General features: G+C 42.2%; 1 protein-coding gene across 4 annotated transcripts in view; it reads left to right on the top strand.

Moving 5' to 3' along the window:
- Window positions 1-21,881, top strand: part of HYCC1 (hyccin PI4KA lipid kinase complex subunit 1) — a 90,602-nt gene that overhangs the window by 53,771 nt on the left and 14,950 nt on the right. For 2 of the 4 annotated variants that reach the window (XM_002713711.6, XM_008261521.5), the window contains exons 8-10: window positions 10,385-10,501; window positions 14,302-14,389; window positions 14,977-15,136. In XM_002713711.6, coding sequence (XP_002713757.1) covers window positions 10,385-10,501; window positions 14,302-14,389; window positions 14,977-15,136 — 365 coding nt within the window. The remainder of the gene's footprint in view (window positions 1-10,384; window positions 10,502-14,301; window positions 14,390-14,976; window positions 15,137-21,881) is intronic. The other 2 variants (XM_017344375.4, XM_089315369.1) reach the window with 1 other exon arrangement.

Here is a 21,881-nt window from a genome sequence, read left to right as displayed (position 1 = left end):
TGGCACAGCGCCGACCATAGCAGCCATCTGGGGAGTGAGCCAATAGAAGGAAGACCTTTCTCTCTGTCTCCCTCTCACTATCTATAACTCTACCTGTCAAATTAAAAAAAAAAAAAAAAGAATTTGTATTGGGGAACTTATTTAGAAAATGCAACTTAGCCAGAGGGAGGTCCATTGAGCAATACTTAAAAGTCAAACTGATCAAAACAGTAAAGGTGAATCTGGTACTGGCTAGGTGGAAGACCATGTGAAGCAGTGGAGAATGGAGTTAACAGGCAGGGGGCTTGCAGAGAGAGAATTTCAGATGATTCCTGAGTCAGAGTATAATTACATTTCCTAATTTTGAAAGATGGTGCCAATGTGCTCTCTGTACCACTGACTGAGTCATTCTGATACATTTCTTGCTTTAAATCATCTAAAGGAAGAGCTTTTCCAGACTTCTGAATTTCATAAATTGGTAAAGTTTCAAAACGGATAGAAAGAGAGCCAACTTTTTATTTTGCCAAGTTGTTGTGTTAAAGATCTCTACTATGACATTATTTAACAAGCAGGAGACTGTTTCACAAGAAAAATGGGGAAAGAGTGAAGGGAAGGACAGTGATTTGTAAAAGAAGAATGGAGTAAGTCTGGCCTTCCTTGTTTCTCACTTCACTGTGGTCCACGGAAGACTTTGTAAGGGACTGAAAGGAGGTTAAGGACCACTCTTCAGAAATCCTAGTTTAAAGGGTGAACACCACAGAACCACAGAACTACAGGACCACAGAACCACAGAACTCCAGAACTCGAAACACTGCCAAGGCCAGGGCGTGCTCTGAAGCAGTTGCTTAGATGGTAGGACGCAGGAATGCATACACTGGGGTACTTCAGGAAGTTGGGAGGACATAGAATTGAAAGATTTATTTTGATGCAAAGAAACCTTGAAACCCATGCATTTTTTTTCATAATACACATTTTCCATTAAAGCCGTCCTCATATACGTGTGTGTTGATGAACATACGCATGTATGCATGTATGTTTGTATAGTTTATGGATATGTACATAACTATCTTTGAGACTCCACATTCTCATACAGTGCCCTAATAACAATCACTGCTGATGCTGCCCTGAAACTACTCATGGGAAAACCAGGGAAGAACATGTGTCCCTGGTTTTTGTCCTGTGGAACTCCGGTGCACTGCCTCCTAATATAACCACATTTATAATGTAGGTAAAAAATTATAGTGTATTAATGTTACCTAACCAGGGAACTGGATAATTTTTCAACACAGAATGCAGGCAGAAACTGGTTTTGAAAGCCAGCTGCAATAGAAGTTACTTAAAAAATAGCTGTAAGAGGAGCCAGTGTTGTGGCTCAGAGATTAAGGTGCCACTTGCAACATTGATGTCCCATGTCACAGTGATACCCTGAGTCCTAGCTTCTCTGCTTCCTATCCAGCTCCCTGTTGATGTGCTTGGGGAGGCAGTGGAAGATGGCCAGAATGCTCGGGTCCCTGCCACTCATGTGGAGAGCAGGATGAAGCTCCTGGCTCCTGGCTTTGGTCTGACCCAGCCCTGGCTGTTGTAGTCATTTGGTGAGGTATCTCTCTTGCTCTTTCTGACTTTCAAATAAATTAATAAATCTTTACCAGAAAAAGAGAGGAAAGGAAAGAAGGAAGGAGGAAAGGAAAGAAAACAAGAGAGAAGAAAAAAAAGAAAAATGAGCTGTAGAATTTTGGCTAAGGAAGATTTTTGGAAGAAATATATTAGATTAATCTGTGCACAGGAGAAATGAATTCTATATAAATGTTCCCCAACATAAAAAAAAAAAAACAAGGGTTTGTGTGTTGAGGAGGTGGGTGAGAGCTGACTTAAGTAATTCAGAAGACTTAAGCTATTTAAGTAATGCTGATTCTTCACCTACAAGATATGGTATAAGAGTAACTCCATCAAATTTGTCATTCCTGTCTCTTAATTTTTTAGGTTTTTTATTTTTATTTTAAATTTCCTGCTATTGTATTCTCAATGATAAAATCCAGTTATTTCTCTTAACTCCTGTATCTTTTGTTTATCAAATATTCAAATTACAAAGTTTTATATATTCTAATGACTAGAAAAGGGTAGTGAAACACATCTTCCTAATCTTGCTAAGCCTAGTTTATGTCTATGGAAAGAAAGCTGGTTCCAGAGCTGTGGTGATGAGTGTGTTATAAATAAAGATGGAAGTAATCACATTGTTTTTTGGTTAAACCAATCCGTTTGGCCACGCACCACTTGTTTTCAGTTGCTGCTCATTTTGCTTCACAATTACCAGTCAGGTCATTTAGGAAAAAGGCTACATAAATACAACCAGAAAAAGCTCAGTGCACATCTGAACTAGGATCAGTGACAATGTGTCAATTCTCTGTAATCTTCTGATTGTAATGCATTGGGGTAATAATTAAAACAGTGTTTGAAGACTTCCCTCCCAGTCTCTGGCACACAAATCCCATCTACTGAGGAGGAATCTTCAGTTACTGTGTGCTTTGCCTTCCTGAATCAGCCTGCTGGCTAGCTTGGTGGTGTGTGTTCTTCCTACATAGTGTGCGCGGACAACCTGAAGAAGACGTCTCAAACTGGGCAAGAGCTGGACTGAAGACGTTATAGTCAAATTTGTATTCTTTGCTAGCACTAACCACTATATATGGCACTACATAAAGGAATATACTCATCAGTACTCCCTGTAGGTTTTGTTAGTATATCCCAGAGTCCTCTAGGTTTGTGGGATGGATTTCTTTTATTTATTTTTTTTTAAGTTACCGTTGGCCACCTCTGATAATGCAAGGCTGTTTAACAGATGGCTAATCTTGGCCTCTTGATGTGGAATGAAAGTACCAAAGATGAAGCCATCATAGGCCATGAAGTTGAATTCTCTCTCGCTGTCCGAGGGACACCCCTGGTTAGTCATGCTGCTGGCCAACTTGGGACATGGACTGCTGTGAATGCTCATTAGTGTATTTGTTCCTGTGATAAATGAAGCCTGCCCCTCTCCTCACTTGTGGACCAGTGTTCCTGACCACCTGGACGCATTTCTTCTTGTTTTCTGTCCATTGAGGGCACTCTTGTATGAGTAGTGAATTCTCCTATTCCAGTTACTTCCTTACACACACACACACACACACACACAACCAGTTACAAGTGACAGTTATCATATGGCTGTACCCCAGTAATGAACACACATTCACATTCACAGTGTATGCACAGAATCACTTTCTTTCCTCCTCACCTGTTTGCTATTCTCATACCAACAGTCCTAGAGCATAACTGATATTATTAGGGCATTCCTTGTTGAGAGAACCTGTGGCTGATTTTTTAATTTCTTACTCTTTTCTTTGGAAACTTATTTTTACCTATTTAAACCTTGTCCATCCTTCACAACCCCAAGAAAGATAATCTTTCCATCAGCTACTTGAGCATGGCTTTTGTGCATGTTCATCACTTGAGGAAAATGACAGAAGAGGAAACCTTTGTTAAGCTCCTAAATTCAAAAAGCAGAAGCATGAGGACAGAAGACAGTGCATAACCTCACCGAAACAGGCCACCTTCCTTTTTAAAGAATTATTTGAAAGGCAGAGTTAGAGAAATATTTTTCATCTGCTGGTTCACTCTCCAAATGGCCACAATAGCCAGAGCTGAGCCAGGCTGAAGCCAGGAGCCTGGCACTCCATTCAGTTTTCTTGCATGGGTGGCAGGGGTCCAAGCAGTTGGGGCAGCTTTGGCTGCTTCTCCAGGCGCATTAGCAGGGAGCTGGATTGGAAGCAGAGCAGCTGGGACTCTAGCCGGTGCTCATATGGCATGGCAGTGTCCCAGGTGGCAGGTTAACCTGCTGCACCACAACGCCAGTACCAGAATGGGCCTTCTAATTATCTTGTGGTTATAACTTAGAATATATTAATAGCGATCTCCAAAGTTCACCTTTACTCTAAAAATAAGACCAGTGTTTCTCAACAGAGAAAGAGAATCACAGCAAAGAATCTTCCACACTTACAAGTCGATACTCAGAACTTCTCCCAGAAATTTATTGACAAAATGTGTTTTTCAAAAAGGATTTTCTTTGAATGTGATTGAAGAAGGTGTTCATTGGGTTTTGGATTGGAGGAGGGAACCAGACAATTTCAGGATAGAGCCCTGATGAATAGGGGAGTCAAACGTCCATGTGGCAGGTAGCTTCATTGCTTGCTTGTATTCTGTTTTGCATTTTGTTTATATTCGGTGAAGGGTGTATGAGAACAGGCTGTCTTTGAATAGTGAAGTGAAACTGAAGAGTAGCTCAGAATTTGTAAGTACTGAAAGAAATGAATGGAAAAAAAAGTTAATGATGCAGCTGGCCAGGTCTGGACTGTTTTGCTTCTCAGCTCAAATGTTGCCTCCTTGGTGAGGCCCTCCATGACCATCTATTCTAAAGGAGCACCTTGCCACTTGAGTTTATTTCCTTATAGCACTTGTTACGCTGCAATTGCCTGGCTTGTTTATTTGGTATGGTCTGTCAGCTGCTAACGACTTCAGGAAGTCAGGGACTTTGGCTGTTTTTGTATCCTGAGAACTTAGAGAAGTGCCTGGTATTCAGGAGAACCTTAATAACTTTGTTGAACAAATGAATGAATGATAGATGATCTCTTCTACTTCATATTTATGATTCTGTAAGTAGAATTAGGACTAAAGGAAATAACTTTTTACTTTTAAAGGATCTTTTGTTAATGAATGCAAAATCCACAGTCTTAGTTTTAGGAGTTATAGAAAAACTAACCCTTTGCATTTCTGAAAAATGGTTTTAGTTCATTCAGCTCCTCGTAGATAAGTGCTTCTTCCCTTACGCTTAGCTAGTAGAGAAAATGAGGAAAACTGAAATCTTATTTCCTTTGTAAATCTTTCAGGTGTGTTGGTGTTTGAGAGAATTGTCTCAGTAATTCTTACCTAAGTGAATTTAAAAGTTGGTTGACTACTCTAGAACCATGACTCTTTTTTAAGTCTTTAATAACAGCAACAACTTAATCTGACCCTAGCATCTTTTCTGAATCTTATCCCTCTTTGCTGGTTTCTAAACCTGTGTGTGTCTAATCTAGTTACTATCTCCATCAAGTGTTCCATTGATCCCTTCTCAGAATTAGGACTCTCCCTGTTACCGCTGATACCTACATTAAATTAGGTTGTTCCACAGGAAGCCTTTCTGGGCTTGTTGCATCTGGGAAGAGGAGGGACGGAAGTGGCCCAGGGTCAGCTGGAGGCTCAGATGTTTTAAGGATATTTCCTCCCATTGCATCGTCTGCATTGTTGGCGTTGTACTTTCTTTTTGAAGATAGGCTTCATCCATGTGATAAGAACAGTGACCTCAGGTAGCCAAAAGCTTTCATTGGTCTACCTGTGGTGACTTCAGTAGAGAGAACATGTTCTCTCTCAGCTTCCGTATGGAAAACAATCCAGCAAAGAACCCAGTTCTAGTCTGAGGCTTCTACGTACCCCTCTGGGGCCATGTTGGGTAGTATTACTGGAGGAATAAGGAATCAGGTAGCTCTTGGTTTGGTCTCCCTCACATGAAAGTCCAAGCTGGTAGATGGACTGGGGTTAGATTGATCATGTTTCCAGTGTGTTCCCACTCCTTCTATTGTGGGGTTCTGCCATTCTTCAGGTTAAAGGGAGGTGGGCCACTGTTACTACATCTGCCTTCTATTCCATAAGCAGGGAGGAGGAGGGGGGAGGCACGCAGCTGATTCTTCAAGGCTTGCCACGCCAGTTAATGTACCATTGTCCAGAAACTAGGCACATGGTCTCTTAGCTGCAAGAAAAACTAGCAAATGTAGTCTCCGACAGGGTGGCCAGTATTCTAGCTAAAATTCATGGCAGGGAGAGGAGGGGAATGTGCCTTATATATTGAATATGATATATTACAATCCTGTGATTGTACTTGACAGTGGGAGACTAATTCCTGAAGGTAAGAGGAATGGCGGTGGTGTTAATAGACACGGAAGGCAAAGCTGACATCATGTAATCTGTGTAGAGATCAGCAAGCCTGAACCTCCACGTCTTTCAGCACAGTGCGTCCTGTTGTCCCGATTTAGAGATACTAGCATCTAGCGAGCTGTCCAGTGTAAGTGTGGAATAATTATTCACCTCTCTTGTTCCTTCATTCTCACGCCTGACTGTGTTTCCCAGATGTGGCTCCAAGCCCACCCTTCCTCCTTCTTCCCACCAGGACTTCTTTAGCTCGGGACCCCTTCTTCTCAATCCTGGGATGCTTTGAGACCACCCAGGCTCCCACCGCTCCCTCCCCATGCAGTTCCAGTGAGCTCCTCCCGTGCAGAGTAATACCATCAAAGGAGCAACTGGAACCTGTCACTCCCTGGCTTCAAACAACAGGAGCCTTTAGCGGTTTCCCATTCTCCATGTGGTCATACCTAGCGGCTGTGAGATGCACCAGGATCTGACCCCAGCCAGCTAGTTTCTCCATCATTTCCTAGCGTCCTCAGCGTCCCGCTCTTTCGTCCCGCCTCTGCCTTCGCCCTGAGGAAAATGCTGTTCAAAGGGATCTTTTTCTGAGAGACCCTTTCTGACCCCTCACTTCTGCCACCGCGCCGCGGCACTCTCTGCTCTTGCCACCTCTGGCCTGGGTCATTCAAGCACATACACATTCCTACCCAGTCTCTGTGATCGGGGCACTGCAGCTGCCAGCTCCGTCTCTGCTGCCTGACGCAGCATCAGTCTTTAATAAGCATCGACTGAGTGATAAAGGAGTTCACGAAAATTCCTGCCTCTCACACATGGTTGGTTCTCTATTTACTTCCACCCCTACCGTTCCATAAAGTATAAGAAAGTAAACTTCTCTATGCTGGCCTCTGTAAATAGTAAAGGAGCCCCTGTTCTACTTTGGGAGTAAATCTTTTTAATTTCAAATAAACTCTAAGTGGCTTTTATTTCATGAGCAGCTAGTTTTTCTGTTTCCCTGCTTGCTTTTTACGCTTGTTTCTAACACATTCTGAGATCCTCTTGATGTCGAATGAATTTATATTTATTCTTTGCAGTTGCTTGGTATTAATGAGATTCTCAGAGAGGTATGTTTCAAATGGTCTGTGTGATGTACATTGGGATTTTTAAAGCAAAGGCCTAGATTCACAAAGCAGAGGCAATACTAAATTTTTTTTTAAATTTTATTTATTTATTTATTTGAGAGGTAGAGTTATAGACAGAAAAAGAAGAGAGAGGTCTTCCATCTGCTGATTCACTCCCCAAATAGCCTAAAAAGCCAGAGCTGGGCCAGACTGAAGCCAGGAGTCAGGAGCTTCTTCTAGGTCTCCCACATGGGTGCTAGGGTCCAAGCACTTGGGCCGTCTTCCACTGTTTTCTCAGGCCATAGCAGAGGGCTGGATCAGAAGTGGAGCAGCTGGGACTCAAACCAGCACCCATATAAGATGCCGGCACCACAGGCAGAGGCTTAGCTTTCTGTGCTATGACGCTGGTCCCTATTCTTCTTTTTTTTTTTTTAAGATTTGATTTTTTTTTATTTGAAAGTCAGAGTTACAGAGAGAGGGAGAGAAGGAGAGAGAGAGAGAGAGAGAGAGAGAGAGAGAGATCTTCCATCCACTGGTTAACTCCCCAAATGGCAGCAATGACCAGGGCTGGGTCAGACTGAAGTCCGGAGCCAGGAGCTTTTTCCGGGTCTCCCATGTGGGTGTAGGGACTCAAGCAATTCAGTTGTCTTTTCTGCTGCTTTCCCAGGAGCATTAGCAGGGAGCTGGATGAGAAGTGGAGCAGCTGGGATTCAAACCAGCACCCATAAGGGATGCTGGGCTTCGCAGGTGGCAGCTTTACCTGATAAGCCAGAGCACCGGCCCCAATACTAAGTTCTAGGTATTGACTACTGTGGAACAATAGGCAAACCCTTAGAATTTATTGGCTGGTACTACACTAAGTAAAGTTATGTTATATCAACCACAGCATATTGGGAGAATGAAGCTATTTTCTAGTAAATTGATTTATTAAGAATAGAAATTTATTGTTTTGTTTAAAAGCAATTCATGTTATAATAGAAAATTTAGAAAACATGTGTGAATATAAATTCCCACAGATTAGAGATTATAATTCTTTTTTTAAACTTTTATTTAATAAATATAAATTTCCAAAGTACAGTTTATGGATTACAATGGCTTTTTCCCCCATAACTTCCCTCCCACCTGCAACCCTCCCATCTCCCGCTCCCTCTCCCATTCCATTCACATCAAGATTCATTTTCAATTATCTTTATATACAGAAGATCAATTTAGTATATACTAAGTAAAGATTTCAACAGTTTGCACCCACACAGAAACACAAAATGTAAAGTACTGTTTGAGTACTAGTTATAGCATTAATCCACATTGTACAACACATTAAGGACAGAGATCCTACATGAGGAATAAGTGCACAGTGACTCCTGTTGTTGACTTAACAAATTGACACTCTTGTTTATGGTGTCAGTAATCACCCGAGGCTCTTGTCATGAGTTGCCAAGGCTATGGAAGCCTTTTGAGTTCACCGATTCTTGATCATATTTAGACAAGGTCGTAGTCAGAGTAGAAGTTCTCTCCTCCCTTCAGAGAAAGGTACCTCCTTCTTTGATGGCCCTGTTCTTTCCACTAGGATCTCACTTGCAGAGATCTTTCATTTAGGTGGGTTGGGTTTTTTTTTTTTTTTTTTTTTTTTTTTTTTGCCAGAATGTCTTGGCTTTCCATGCCTAAAATATTCTCATGGGCTCTTCAGCCAGATCCGAATGCCTTAAGGGCTGATTCTGAGAACAGAGTGCTGTTTAGGATATCTGCCATTCTATGAGTCTGCTGAGTATCCCGCTTCCCATGTTATAATTCTTTTCATAGTGAGACACATCCTATATCTCTTTGCAGTTTTTCCCATCATTTAATTAGACTTTCACAATGTCATGCTTTATAGCTTCAGAGTGTTCTCTGGATGATTTATATAGCTGGTTCCTGTGTACACCTTTTAGGTAGTTTCCTATTCACTCTAATAAATACTCCTCAACTTCAGTATTCCCTAAATATTTCTCATTATAGTCCCTATTTCATTGCATTTCAATTTTGTGTATGGTAATTGTTTTAAAAATTCACTAAGACCTATTGATCTTTCTTTAGGAGTCTATCTTTGGTGTCTTATTTAGGCAGCATGCAAAGAATGTACAACTATTTGCTTATGTTTATTTCTTTTAGAGCTTTAAATATTAAAACAGTTAATCCAAAATTTATTATGGTATACTGTATGAGATGTGGGTCTAATTTTTTTTTAAAAAAAGGTTTACTAATTTTTTGAAAGTCAGAATTACAGGGGCAGGAGGAGACAGAGAGAGAATCTTCCATCTGCTGGTTCACTCCCCAGATGGCCTCAATGGCCATAACCAGGCCAGGCAGAAGCCAGGAGCCAGGAGCTCCATCCAGGTCTCCACAGGGAGGCAGGCTGTGTGGAGCTGCTTTTCCCAGGCCATTAGCAGAGAGCCGATCAGAACTGGAGCAGCCAGAACTTGAACTGGAGCTCATATGGGATGCAGGTGTCAAAGGTGGAGGCTTTACCCGTTATGCCACAAGACTGGCCCATGAGTCTAATTTACAGTATTCTTTTTAAAAAAATTTTTTTAAATGTTATTTTAAATTTTAAATGTTATTATTTGAAAGGCAGAGAGGTACACGCGCACACACGCACACACACACACACAGAGGAGAGAGAGAGAGAGAGATCTCCCATCCTCTGGTTTACTCACCAAATGACTACAACGTCTGGATCAGGGCCGATCCAAAGCCTGGAGCCAGGAGCTTCTTCCGGGTTCTCAACGTGGGTGCAGGGGCCCAAGGACTTTGGCCATCTTCTGCTGCTTTCCCAGGCATTAGCAGACAGCTGAATCAGAAGTGTAGCTGCTGGGACTTGAACTGGCACCCATATAGGATGCTGGCACTGCAGGCGGTGGCTTTACCTGCTACACCACAGCACTAGCCCCCTACAGTATTCTTTTGGACTGAGAAGTTTGTGTCAAGGACTTTGTCAGGAATTAGGGTCACATCCCAGGTGAATTTATGACAAGTTACCGAGGTCCATGTAATGGGCTTTGTGGTAGCCACAAATTAGTAATAATTGAATTGACCAAAATTGGTGAACCCGTTCACTTGCTATATATGAGGAGTCCTTAGGCTTTGTAACCTTTTATATCCTTTTCTCGGCCTAATTTACTCAGAGAAATGTTACAGCTGAATGCTCTCCTTGGAAGGATTCTTCGTTTCACAGATACTGGGTTTGTTATGAGAGTATACCTACTAGATTGTTGTTTTACAAATGTTAAAAAATAAATTATCTGAATTTTTACCAATTTTACCATATATATTTCTTTCGGTCTCTCTAGAATCTGTGTTTGTGGATATCCTCGACAACATGTAAGAAAATACAAAGGTGTCAGTAGCAGGATACCAGTTTCTTCAGGATTCATGGTGCAAATGTTAACAGGGATTTATTTTGCCTTGTAAGTTCATCTCGTGTGCAAGTCAATTTTTGCTTTCTTTGGAAAATTATAGTCTGTTAGTCTGTTGTTACTGTATTATAATCTCCGTACTTGCAGAAAAATTATATTTTTGTGAAAGAACATGAAGATCTTGATAATACCTTTATTATTTAAAACATCTTTTTAACGTTCTGAAGCACTTGTAACCAGCTAAAACATTTAACCATTTTTCTTTAATTCAAGGACAGAATGACAATCAGTAAGACTTAAAATATACCTGGTCTTTCTCTTCATTACTCTTTTGACAATCATTTCCAAACAGTTTTTTTCTCCAATGAATACAATGAATATCTTCTTCCACTGAAATTTTACCTCTTCAAAAACGTTTTAAAGCCTCTCTCTCTCTCTCTCTTTTTTTTTTTTTTTTTTTTTTTTTTTTTTTTTTTTTTTAGACAGGCAGAGTTAGACAGTGAGAGAGAGAGAGAGAGAGAGAGAGAGAAAGGTCTTCCTTTTTCCATTGGTTCACCTCCCAAGTGGCCACTACGGCTGGTGCGTTGTGGCTGGCATACTGTGCCGATCCGAAGCCAGGAGCCAGGTGCTTCCTTCTGGTCTCCCATATGTGTGCAGGGCCCAAGGACCTGGGGCATCCTCCACTGCATTAAATCCTCTTTAATCAGATATAGTTGATTATTAATTGACTGTTGAGTTCTCATTTGGGTGTTCATTTGTACCTAATGACTTAAATCCCAGCATTTTTCTTTGAACCCTGCCTTTAACTTTGTAATTCTCTTAATTACACATCTTACTGTACTTTGTATTGTGTCCACCTGATACCTTAATTATCCCTACTAGATCTATCCCTACAAGACCCCTTCTTGACTGGAGGCACAATTTATGGTCTGTGGAGGAAATTTGGCCTGCTGCCTGCTTTTATTTTTTTTTAAAGATTTATTTATTTATTTGAAAGTCAGAGTTACACAGTGAGAGGAGAGGCAGAGAGAGAGAAAGAGGTCTTCCATCCAATGGTTCACTCTCTAATTGGCCGCAATGGCCGGAGCTGTGCCTATCTGAAGCCAGGGGCCAGGAGCTTCTTCCGGGTCTCCCACATGGGTACAGGGGCCCAAGGGGTTGAGCCATCTTCCACTGCTTTCCCAGGCCATAGACGAGAGCTGGATCGGAAGTGGAGCAGCTGGGACTTGAATCAGCGGCCATGTGGGATGCCGGTTCTTCAGGCCAGGGCGTTAACCCGCTGTGCCTCAGTGCCAGTCCCTCTGCCTGCTTTTATAGGTAAAGTTTTATTGAAACTCAGTCACACCATATTGTCTGTGGCTGCTTTTGTGCTACAGTAGCAGAGTTGAACAGTTGAAGTAGAGACTGACACACAGGCCTGAAGGATTTGTTGTCTGGCTCTTTAAATAATTTTCTGGGCCGGTGCCGTGGCTCACTTGGCTAATCCTCCGCCTGCGCTGCCGGCACCCTGGGTTCTAGTCCCGGTTGAGGTGCCAGATTCTGTCCCGGTTGCTCCTCTTCCAGTCCAGCTCTCTGCTGTGGCCTGGGAGGGCAGTGGAAGATGGCCCAGGTGCTTGGGTCTCTGCACCAGCATGGGAGACCAGGAGAAGCACCTGGCTCCTGGCTTCGGATTGGCACAGTGCGGGCCATAGGGGCCATTAGGGGAGTAAACCAACAGAAGGAAGATCTTTCTCTCTGTCTCTCTTTGTCTATAACTCTACCTGTCAAATTAAAAAAATTTTTTTCTTCTGATTGCTGTGTTCAGCCATAAATACTGTCCTACAGCTCTTGGATGGTCTGAGCTATTTTATTGTCTCTCTCCGCTTCATTTGGAGTAGTCTCTGTTGCTCCATCTTCACGTTGGCCATTCTTCCCTTGCCTGTGTCTAGTCTACCAGTGAGGCCAGTGACTGCGTTCTTCATCTCCCTTGCAGTAGCCTCTGATGGTTCCCATCTTTCTGCTGAGACTTCCATCTGTGTGTGCATGTAGTCCATCTTTTCCACTCGTCTTTAATGTGCTAGTCATATTAACTTCAGCTTCCTTAATAACTTCAACATTGGGGTCGTCTCTGAATTCAGTAGTTCTACTGATTGCTCTGATTTTTTTTCCCCACCTCTCCCCTCCCCCCTTAGTTTCCCACTCTGCTTTTTGTGTGTGTGCACTGTAATTTTGGATTGTTTGCGACTTTGTTCAGGAGCAGGATGATAGGGACAGAGGTAAATACTATTTACACCTGGAATTGGCGTGCCTCTTGAGTCCTAGGCAGGAGTGAGCTGGGCTTGGGGGTTGTGCTGTTGCTATGGTTACCTTCGGAGCACCACCTGGCCCTGAGGCTTGGATCTGGTTGCCCGCCGCGTTGTCCTGAGTACTGCTGCTGCATCCTCAGCGTCCAGCCTTCCTGGTCTGGCTGCGCCTCGGAGAGGGTCTCTCTCCCTGTTCTTGCCCCTCCTCCGGCGATAGGGTGCTGTCGATTGTTTGCAGGTGTGTACTAGTCTGGGCGCGAGGGAAGGAAGTGAGGGTGGGCGGCGGCCACCTCTGTCCTCCTCAGTTCTCGGCTAACCCCATGCCCCTGCAACCCCAGGGCGGGGCGTTTCTCAGTGGTGCTGCGCCTCCTCCAGTGGCCTCAGCAGAGAGTGATACTGTTTGTCTTTCCTTCTGAGCCACAGTCCACCTGCTTCTGTGCCCTGAGGGGCCAGGGTTTGTTTCTCTTCCCCTTAAAGACTTTAGAGCGTTTCTTCCGCGTGAGGAAAGGTTCCAGCTCCTTCTTGCTGCCTTTCCCACACTGAGTGGTCGCTCTTCATCAGGCCTGTGCTGCCAAGGGCAGCTTTCTCTGGCCTCCTGCCCTGATTCCAGTTTCTCTCCTGAGCACCAGAGGGAGGTTTATGGCCAGGAGGACACGCCGTGAGGGAGCATGGCGTGGGCTCCGCTTGCGTGTGCCTCCAGGGATTCTATGTGCTCTTGCTAGCTCCTGTGCTGGTTTTGAGCAGCTGGCTTCCAGGCTGTTGTCTGAAGGTTTAGCTGAGTTCTCACTGCTTGCATTGCTGCCCGCCGCTCCTAGGGTTCAGGCTACTTGTTTGCCCCAGGAGCTCTGCTCTGAGAATTTATGATTTAGATTACCTGGATTGGTTTTGTTTTGAGGGTAGGGCAGTGCTTTCCAGTCTTTGGGCCTCACTTGCACTCTTGATGCAATTCATATATTTTTTATTTTGTTGGCAGGGGGTCAAGCCAATAAATCTGTTCACTTTTGTCTTTTAGCCAATTTCTGGGAAGGGTCTGGCATATCCTTGAATATTGTGCATACACATGCACATTTTTCCCCTCATATCTCTCTGATATTTGCAGCATACACCATGTGTGCATCTAAATGACTTTCAGAATGGAAAGAAATGACTACTCAGGATACTGCAAGTCACAGTAGTTGTAGAGTCTCATAGAAAACCTGTGGGAGTTAAAGGGTAATTTGACCATAAAGTGTTCTGAACAGTATTTTAAGGTATATAATTTATTATGCTGTAACTTGCTTTGAAAGTATAAAGTGCTTTGAAATTATCATAGCCTTTTTTGATTTTTGTTCTATAAATAGTCATGTTCTTTAGAGAAGAAATGTACATCTATAAAATTTCCCTGCTATTAGTGGGCTTTCAAATACAATGGAAAGGAATTCAAAGATTTAAAAATATATTAATAATAGAAGCAGGATATTAAGCAGTGTGCTAATATGATCTGTTATTTTCCTCAGTGAAGATAGTTTCTCATTGTATTTTTTAATTATACATAATTAATTACATTATTTCACTCACTTAATTTTGTAGATATAATGGAGAATGGGAGCTAGCTCAAAAAGCACTGGATGATATTATATACCGGGCCCAGCTAGAGTTATATCCAGAGCCATTGCTGGTAGGTGTTGCACCTATATATGTAAATTTTGCAACTATAAATTGAAAATTAGCCATTCATAGTGCATTAATCATCTCATTAATACTTAGTGATTCATGTTCTTATTATATTTGGAAAATTTTACACTTAGGAAGGCATATATATACAGCTGAAAATGTCATTAGTTTAATTTCCCAGATACTTGATAAATAATCCTTTTAACTTATAAGTGTGGTCTCCTTAACATACCTTAGCTGCATTTATTACTTAGCATTAGGCATTTGTAAATCCAAGTTAATATTTTGAAATTTTCAATCTTATCACATACTTCAAAAAAGTCATGGAAATCATGAAAATTTATTTAAAAACTTTGTATTTTTTTGAACTTTTGCACTAAAATAAATTTATCATTTAATTCCATTTTTTTTCACAAACTTTTTTTGAGTACCTCACATTATTTTTAGCCATAAATTTTCCTCTGAGCTATTACTCTTTATTGTAGAGGAGTATTCTTTTATAAGCCTATTGCTATTTAGCACCATGCTTTATCTCAAGGTGAAATAATACATCTGTTAATGTCAGTCTTAACCTTCATTTTTCCTTCTTAGGTTGCCAATGCAATAAAGGCTTCATTGCCTCATGGTGCCATGAAATCTAGTAAGGAAGGTACACGGTGTATTCAAGTTGAAATCACCCCAACTGCCTCTAGGATATCAAGAAACGCAGTAACCAGCATGTCAATAAGAGGTCACAGGTGGAAAAGACACGGTAAGAAACGTGGGACCCTTCAGATTAGAGCCCTGACAGTGCGTTCACATTTTTCTCAGCACTTAATGGTTCTACAGCTGCTGACTTTAGTAAAAGTTACCAGAGTAGCTTGGAAGGAAGAGTTGCTGAGTCGCCTTTAGCTCCTATTTCATTCTCCAGAAACAGTAGGCAGGAAGGAAGATACAGAGCCCCTTACATTATAAGAATGAAATTTATTTAAAAATTGTGCTACCTTTTGAATACCATTTCTGTACAATAGGAGAGCAAGAAAAAAATGCATTTATAGTTTATTGATTTATTTGGATTTCTATTCCTGAGTATTTGCAAATATTCTTATTATTTCTCATTGCTGAATTAACTGTTTAGCAAGCGAACTTTCATACTGCAGTTGAAAAACTGCAGGGAGTTTAAACATTTTGTCTGACTTCCTGGTAAAGCATGTTATAATATTGCTGCAACACTCGGCATTTCTGTTTTCTTGAAGTTAAATTTTCTTTCAGGATTATTTGCATTAATGTTCTTCCTTGTCCACTTCATTTTTATTATCCTAATATTTTTCTAGAGGTTAATTTCATTCACCATGGCCTTCTTAGTCCCTTCCAGTTTCCCTCCCTTCTCTTTTAATTTTGTACTCATGGCTTAATTTCTTACTCATTTTATAACTTCCTTCCTATCCAGAAGTTATTGTAGTGGCAAGAATCAGTGTTAAGAAGAGGATTACTGTCACTTTCCTTGGAAGGTAACCATTGGATGGAAACAGCAAGGCACTGTGCCCCAGGCAAACATGAGTAGTAGGGGGAATACAAAATCCATTCTCTGTTTCGTTGTCCTTTAACCTGGGAAGAAAATGGTAGCTCCTTTTGGTGTATTTGGTCCCAGTTGTCTCTGTGATCTCTATAGAAAAAAACTAGAATGGGAGAAGAATGAGGTTACTCCTGGTGAAATAGAAACTTGAAGGTGAAAACAGTTGCTGCCCTGTCCACGCAGGGAAGTGAAGTGATTGTATGTCATAAAGAACTATGATGAAATCATCCAGGTTAACCTTTTACTATTTTAAAGTTAGTGTGACAACTCTCAGAAGTCCTCCAGGAAGCCGTAAAAGAGGTGGTAGTGTCTGCTGTTAGCAAGGTCAGTCATGCTGCCTTCTTAAAACCTGCAGTCCCAGCACACTGAGGGCCAGGTGAAACGTGGATCCTACAGTCAGAACTGTGAAACTTTAACTCCTTTGTGTTTGTGCATGTGTTGAGAGAGAAAGAGAGTGGTGTGTGTGTGTGTGTGTGTGTGTATGTGTACAGGTGTGCATTTAACAAAAGGAGATACATACCCCACAATCAAGTAGAATCTATTTCTCGGAAATATTTTGTAGGAAAAAATTGCTAAAACAAGAGAAAAGATTACTTAAATCTATATTTTATCTGTTAGATTCTTAGGCCTATCTTTGGATTTCCCTTTGGCTGGCACTCGAGGGGTTTGTGCTCCCATAGGGCTGCTAGCTCATTAAGTAGCCTTCTTACCAGCTGTCTGGTCCCATTCCACTTCACATCTCCAACACTGGAGCAGCTCCTGCTTACAGTAACTAAAAGTCCCCAGTGAGGGTACTGAAGAGAGCGAGGGTGGAGAGCCAGCCGTGCACCTGGAGCAGGGACGGCATCCAGCCCCACCTTCTTCACCATTTGTGATGTGCATTCCTGTTCACTCAGCAGACCCTGAGGTGGTCCTGGTCCCAGGCCCTGCTTACTGGCCTCCATGGGTGGGCTGCATTCCCCCTTTTTAGGGTATCTTGGATTTCCTTGCATTACCACGTTCTGCTGATTTAGAGCCTTTCCCACTTTCCGTCTTCGTTGTCCTGCTTCCTACGTGAGCACATCACGGTTCTGTGCTCTCTCATGAGCTCTGGCTTCGGGTGAGGGCAGACAGGCGTCTTTGCTGTAGATCTTAAACATATAGACAGTTCTCAAACTGAAAAGAGATTTTTAAATTTAATTTTGTTTGCATATATAATTTTATTCATTACCTTATTTTTGTGATCTTATGTTTATATATGGATTATGACAGCATTTAATGTGTACCCTTCTTTGGGAATAACATGAGAGGGTTTGTAGGTTTCAGGGTGACCCACAACAACCTTTGGAGCCACTTCAACTTCTGAAGCAGTGCACTGTAGAATGTGAGCTCAGCGTGGGACCCCGCGCCCACTTCTGAAATCCCTGTATTTGATGGAACCCTAAGCGTTTCCTGTTCCGTCCCTCTTCCCCACCCCACCAGCCCTCTGAGGAGGGGGGATTTCTTCCCACAATCTTGACTTCATCAAACAGTAGGAACAGGAGAAGGGACAGGAAGCGTGAGGATATCCTTTCTTTTTCTGCCTCCTTCCCTCTCCGTCTTCCTTTGTGGCTCTGCCCTTTTCTCTTCAGCTCATTGTCTCACATTATAAAAACATTTTAGAAGTATTCTGGAATGTATTTCAGGTTTCTCTGAAGCTTCATGGATCTACCATTCCTTTCTCAGCGTTACGAGTTTTGCACAGTTGACATTTTAGTGGAAGGCGTCCTAATGCAAAGTGGGAAGTTTTGCCTTAATATTTCCACACGTTTCAGAGCACACATCCTTTGCTGTTATCTGGTTATTGTCGAGTAACAACTCGAATTTTTAGGTTCTATTATTGTTGGTCCTGTAATTTTTTAATTATTAGACTTTTTAAAGATTTTATTTATTTATTTGACAGATAGAGATACAGACAGTGAGAGAGAGAGACAGAGAGAAAGGTCTTCCTTCTGTTGGTTCACCCCCCAAATGGCCGCAATGGCCAGAGCTGTGCCGATCCGAAGCCAGGAGTCAGGTGCTTCTTCCTGGTCTCCCATGGGGTGCAGGGTCCAAGCACTTGGGCCATCCTCCACTGCCCTCCCGGGCCACAGCAGAGAGCTGGACTGGGAGAGGAGCAACCGGAACTAGAACCGGCACCCACATGGGATGCTGGCGCCGCAGGCAGAGGATTAACCTAGTGAGCCACGGCACCGGCCCCTAATTATTAGACTTTTTAAGAGAAGTTTCAGGTTGACAATTACAGAGTTTTCCTACACCTGCCTGACATCCCCCAACTCCTAGACACACAGTCTCCCTGCTGAGAGCACCCCAAAGAGAGTGGTACATGTGGAAGGCCTTGTAATTCAGATTGTGACCACATGGTGCGTCCTCACAGCAACTAACCTCCATCACTCACTAGTCAAAGACGTTGATTTCAACCGATGTATTATTTTGGCAAGATCTGTTTGACTACAAATAGCATGTTTGCCCAATTCTTGCTACTTTTTACTTGATTATTTTAACATTGTACTGACATGGCTTAATGTTGTATTTTTCAGACTTTTCAACTTTGTGTTTAAATATTTGAGAAATTTTTAATGACTTTATAGTTCCATGTCAATATATATGTTTGGAAAGTAAAATTACAGTGTGGAATTGCTGCTTTTAACTGTAATGGTTCTGACTTCAGAATTTTAATAGCTGTATTGATATGTTACTAATTCTTTTCAGCACATTGTGTTTTATTTAGTTTATAGATGGTGAATAATTCAAAGCAAAGGTGTATTTTTGCGAACCTAGATCTTCAGGCCATCTACAATCGAGAGCTATCTAGTAGTCATAATTTTAAAGTAAAATGCAGTTAGGGGCTGGCATTGTGGTAGAGCCCATAAAGTTGCTGCTCACGACACCTGCATCCCATATGGACACTGTCCCAGCAGTTCGAGTCCCAGCGGCTCCATTTCCCATCCAGCTCCCTGCTGATGTGCCTGGGAAAGCAGCAGAAGATGGTCCAAGTGCCTGGGCCCCTGTACCCACATGGGAAAGACCTGGATGAAGCTCCTGGCTCCTCGCTTTGGCCTAGCCCTGCCTTGACAGTTGCAGCCAGAGGGAGTAAACCAGTGGATGGAAGATGTTTCACTCTCTGTCTCTCTTCTCTCTTGGTAACTTTGACTTTCAAATAAATAAATAAACCTGTAAAAAAATAAAAATAAAATGGGGCCGGTGCTGTGGTGCAGTAGGTTAAGCCTCTGCCTGCAGCTCTGGCATCCCATATGGGTGCCAGTTCTAGTCCCGGCTGCTCCACTTCTGATCCAGCTCTCTGCCATGGCCTGGGAAAGCAGTAGAAGATGGTCCAGGCACTTGGGCCCCTGCACCCGAGTGGGAGACCTGGAAGAAGCTCCTGGCTTCAGATCGGTGCAGCTCTGTCCGTTGCAGCCATTTGGGGAGTGAACTAGTGGATGGAAGACCTTTCTCTCTGTCTACTCTCCTTCTCACTGTCTGTAACTCTACCTTTCAAATAAATAAAGTCTTAGAGAAAATAATAAAATAAAAATGAAAAGCGATTAAAGAATGATAATAATAGAATAACCTTGAAAAAGCATTGAGAAGAATGACTAGACTATGACTATATAACAAGGATCAAATTGAAACTTCCAATAAGAAAAATAAGATAAAATTTAGTGAAATAGTCTTTACTCTGTTAAATTAATGATAAAAACACAGTTTTACTTAAATATTTACTTCCTTTAAAAATGGACACAGTAGCTAGATGGAAAACAGAAAGTGCTTTATAATTTTGCTTCGATCCTCGAATGTTGCTTCGGAAGCTGCCTTCATCATCCGCTGTTTCAGCTCTCAGAGCCCCTGTTCTTAAGTCCCTGAGTGGTTCTAATAGCATCTAGGAGCTGCTCTGCACTCCCTGCCTTGCATTTTTCCACCCTCCCCTCTTCACGGCTGTTTTTTGTCTGCACTCTCCTCCTCCCAGCCACCAGCAGCATTATGACTCATTCTTCCACTTTAACAAAGTGATGTGTTCTTGGAACAATGTCAACAACTTCCCTTTCTTTTAAAATAGTTATCGAAATACCATTCCTTGATTTGGTAGAAAACCTTCTTAAGTCATGGCTGCAAGTAATGAATGCTTATACTTTTTGCCAACTCAAAGTCTAATAAAAAGATTAGTTTGGTGAAATCCTAACTCTTTCTTGCAGCCTGCCTTTCTGTCTGCTTGTGTATTTGTGAGATAATGGGGCAAGTAGATGTGAAGCATTTGTTACAGTTTACAGCACTACACATTAAGGCAGATTGTTGATTAATCAAAAAATGCATTATTTGTTTTACTAGCTACACAGTGATTGTATTCCTGATAAATTTTTAGTGTGCTATTCAAATAGCCATATGATTGATTAATTCTTTCATAAAATAGTAAGTTTTTGAAATTTATGATTTAGATTTTCTCAATTTAAGATGAACTTGTTTAGTTTGTAGTATCAAACACAAAAGTATACATATGTTATATAATAGTAGCAATCAGTTCAATTTTTTACAAAATTCTGTAGCCCCGAAGTACAGGACTCTATTATCTTGTTATGGAAACCTGGGGTGGGAAAACTTCATTCAGACAGGCTCCAGAGACAGTAGAAGATCCAAAGCAGTTTATTAACGCCAGCAGGCTCAGCTGGAATCATTTCCTGAGAACTGAGCATTAAACCCAAGTTTCTTACAATTATTTATAGGTTCATCAGCATCACCTTAACAATTACAGCACTGCTGTATTTAAATTGCAGCTTAGGTGACTTAGGACCACACTTCCAATGGTCAGTGGGTCTGGTATATTTATAAAAGAGACACCAGGGGCAGATTTATAGGACAGATTTATGACTGGAATTCCAGAAGCAGAGCTTAGGACGTCTTCCCTTCCTAGAAAAGGTAATCGCTCACAGCTGCTTCACCAGATAACAGGGAGCAGCCACTTTCCAAGGTCAGTGTCGGGGGTCTGCTTTCCTTCCTTTGTCTCTGGTTGCAGCCTTATTTCCTCTGCAATCTGACGTCTCTGTCATCACGATAGTCCGGATTTTTCAAATATTGTTTTTTAAAAAATGTCATTTTACTACCTGTTGTCTTACTTAATCCTAAGTATATTTGTAAATAGAAGTTATGTGAATCTGTTTTTCACTTATGAACAGTTATAACTGTTTAAACAGATAGGTGTCAATAACAAAGGCAATAACTTCTTTTAAAGATTTATTTATCTGAAAGACAGAGTTACAGAGAGAGATAGAGACAGAGAGAGAGAGAGAGAGAGAGAGAGAGAGAGAGGTCTTCCATCTGCTGGTTCACTCCCTAAATGGCTGTAATGGCTGGAGCTGAGCCAATCTGAAACCAGGAGCCAGGAAATTCTCTTGGGTCTCCCACACATGTGCAGGGGCCCCAGGACCTGGGCCATCCTCCGCTGAGCTGGATTGGAAGTGGAGCAACTAGGACTTGAACCAGTGCCCATATGGGATGCTAGTGCTACAGGCTGGGGTTTTAATCCACTGTGCCACAGTGCTGGCCTCCATAGGCAAAAATGTAGGAATTAGACATTTTGAATTTTGCCCTATTTTGGTTATGGTATACGTTAATGGCTTACTTTTTTTTTTTTTTTTTTTTTTTTTTTTGACAGGCAGAGTGGACAGTGAGAGAGAGAGACAGAGAGAAAGGTCTTCCTTTGCCGTTGGTTCACCCTCCAATGGCCGCCGCGGCCGGCGCGCTGCGGCCGGCGCACCGCGCTGATCCGATGGCAGGAGCCAGGAGCCAGGTGCTTTTCCTGGTCTCCCATGGGGTGCAGGGCCCAAGCACCTGGGCCATCCTGCACTGCACTCCCTGGCCACAGCAGAGGGCTGGCTTGGAAGAGGGACAACCGGGACAGAATCCGGCGCCCCGACCGGGACTAGAACCC

The sequence above is a fragment of the Oryctolagus cuniculus genome, chromosome 16 (genome assembly GCF_051225735.1).
Source record: "Oryctolagus cuniculus isolate XC-2025 breed Fujian yellow rabbit chromosome 16, ASM5122573v1, whole genome shotgun sequence".
NCBI classification, from domain to species: domain Eukaryota; kingdom Metazoa; phylum Chordata; class Mammalia; order Lagomorpha; family Leporidae; genus Oryctolagus; species Oryctolagus cuniculus.
This window is presented reverse-complemented; position numbering and strand designations above follow the sequence as displayed.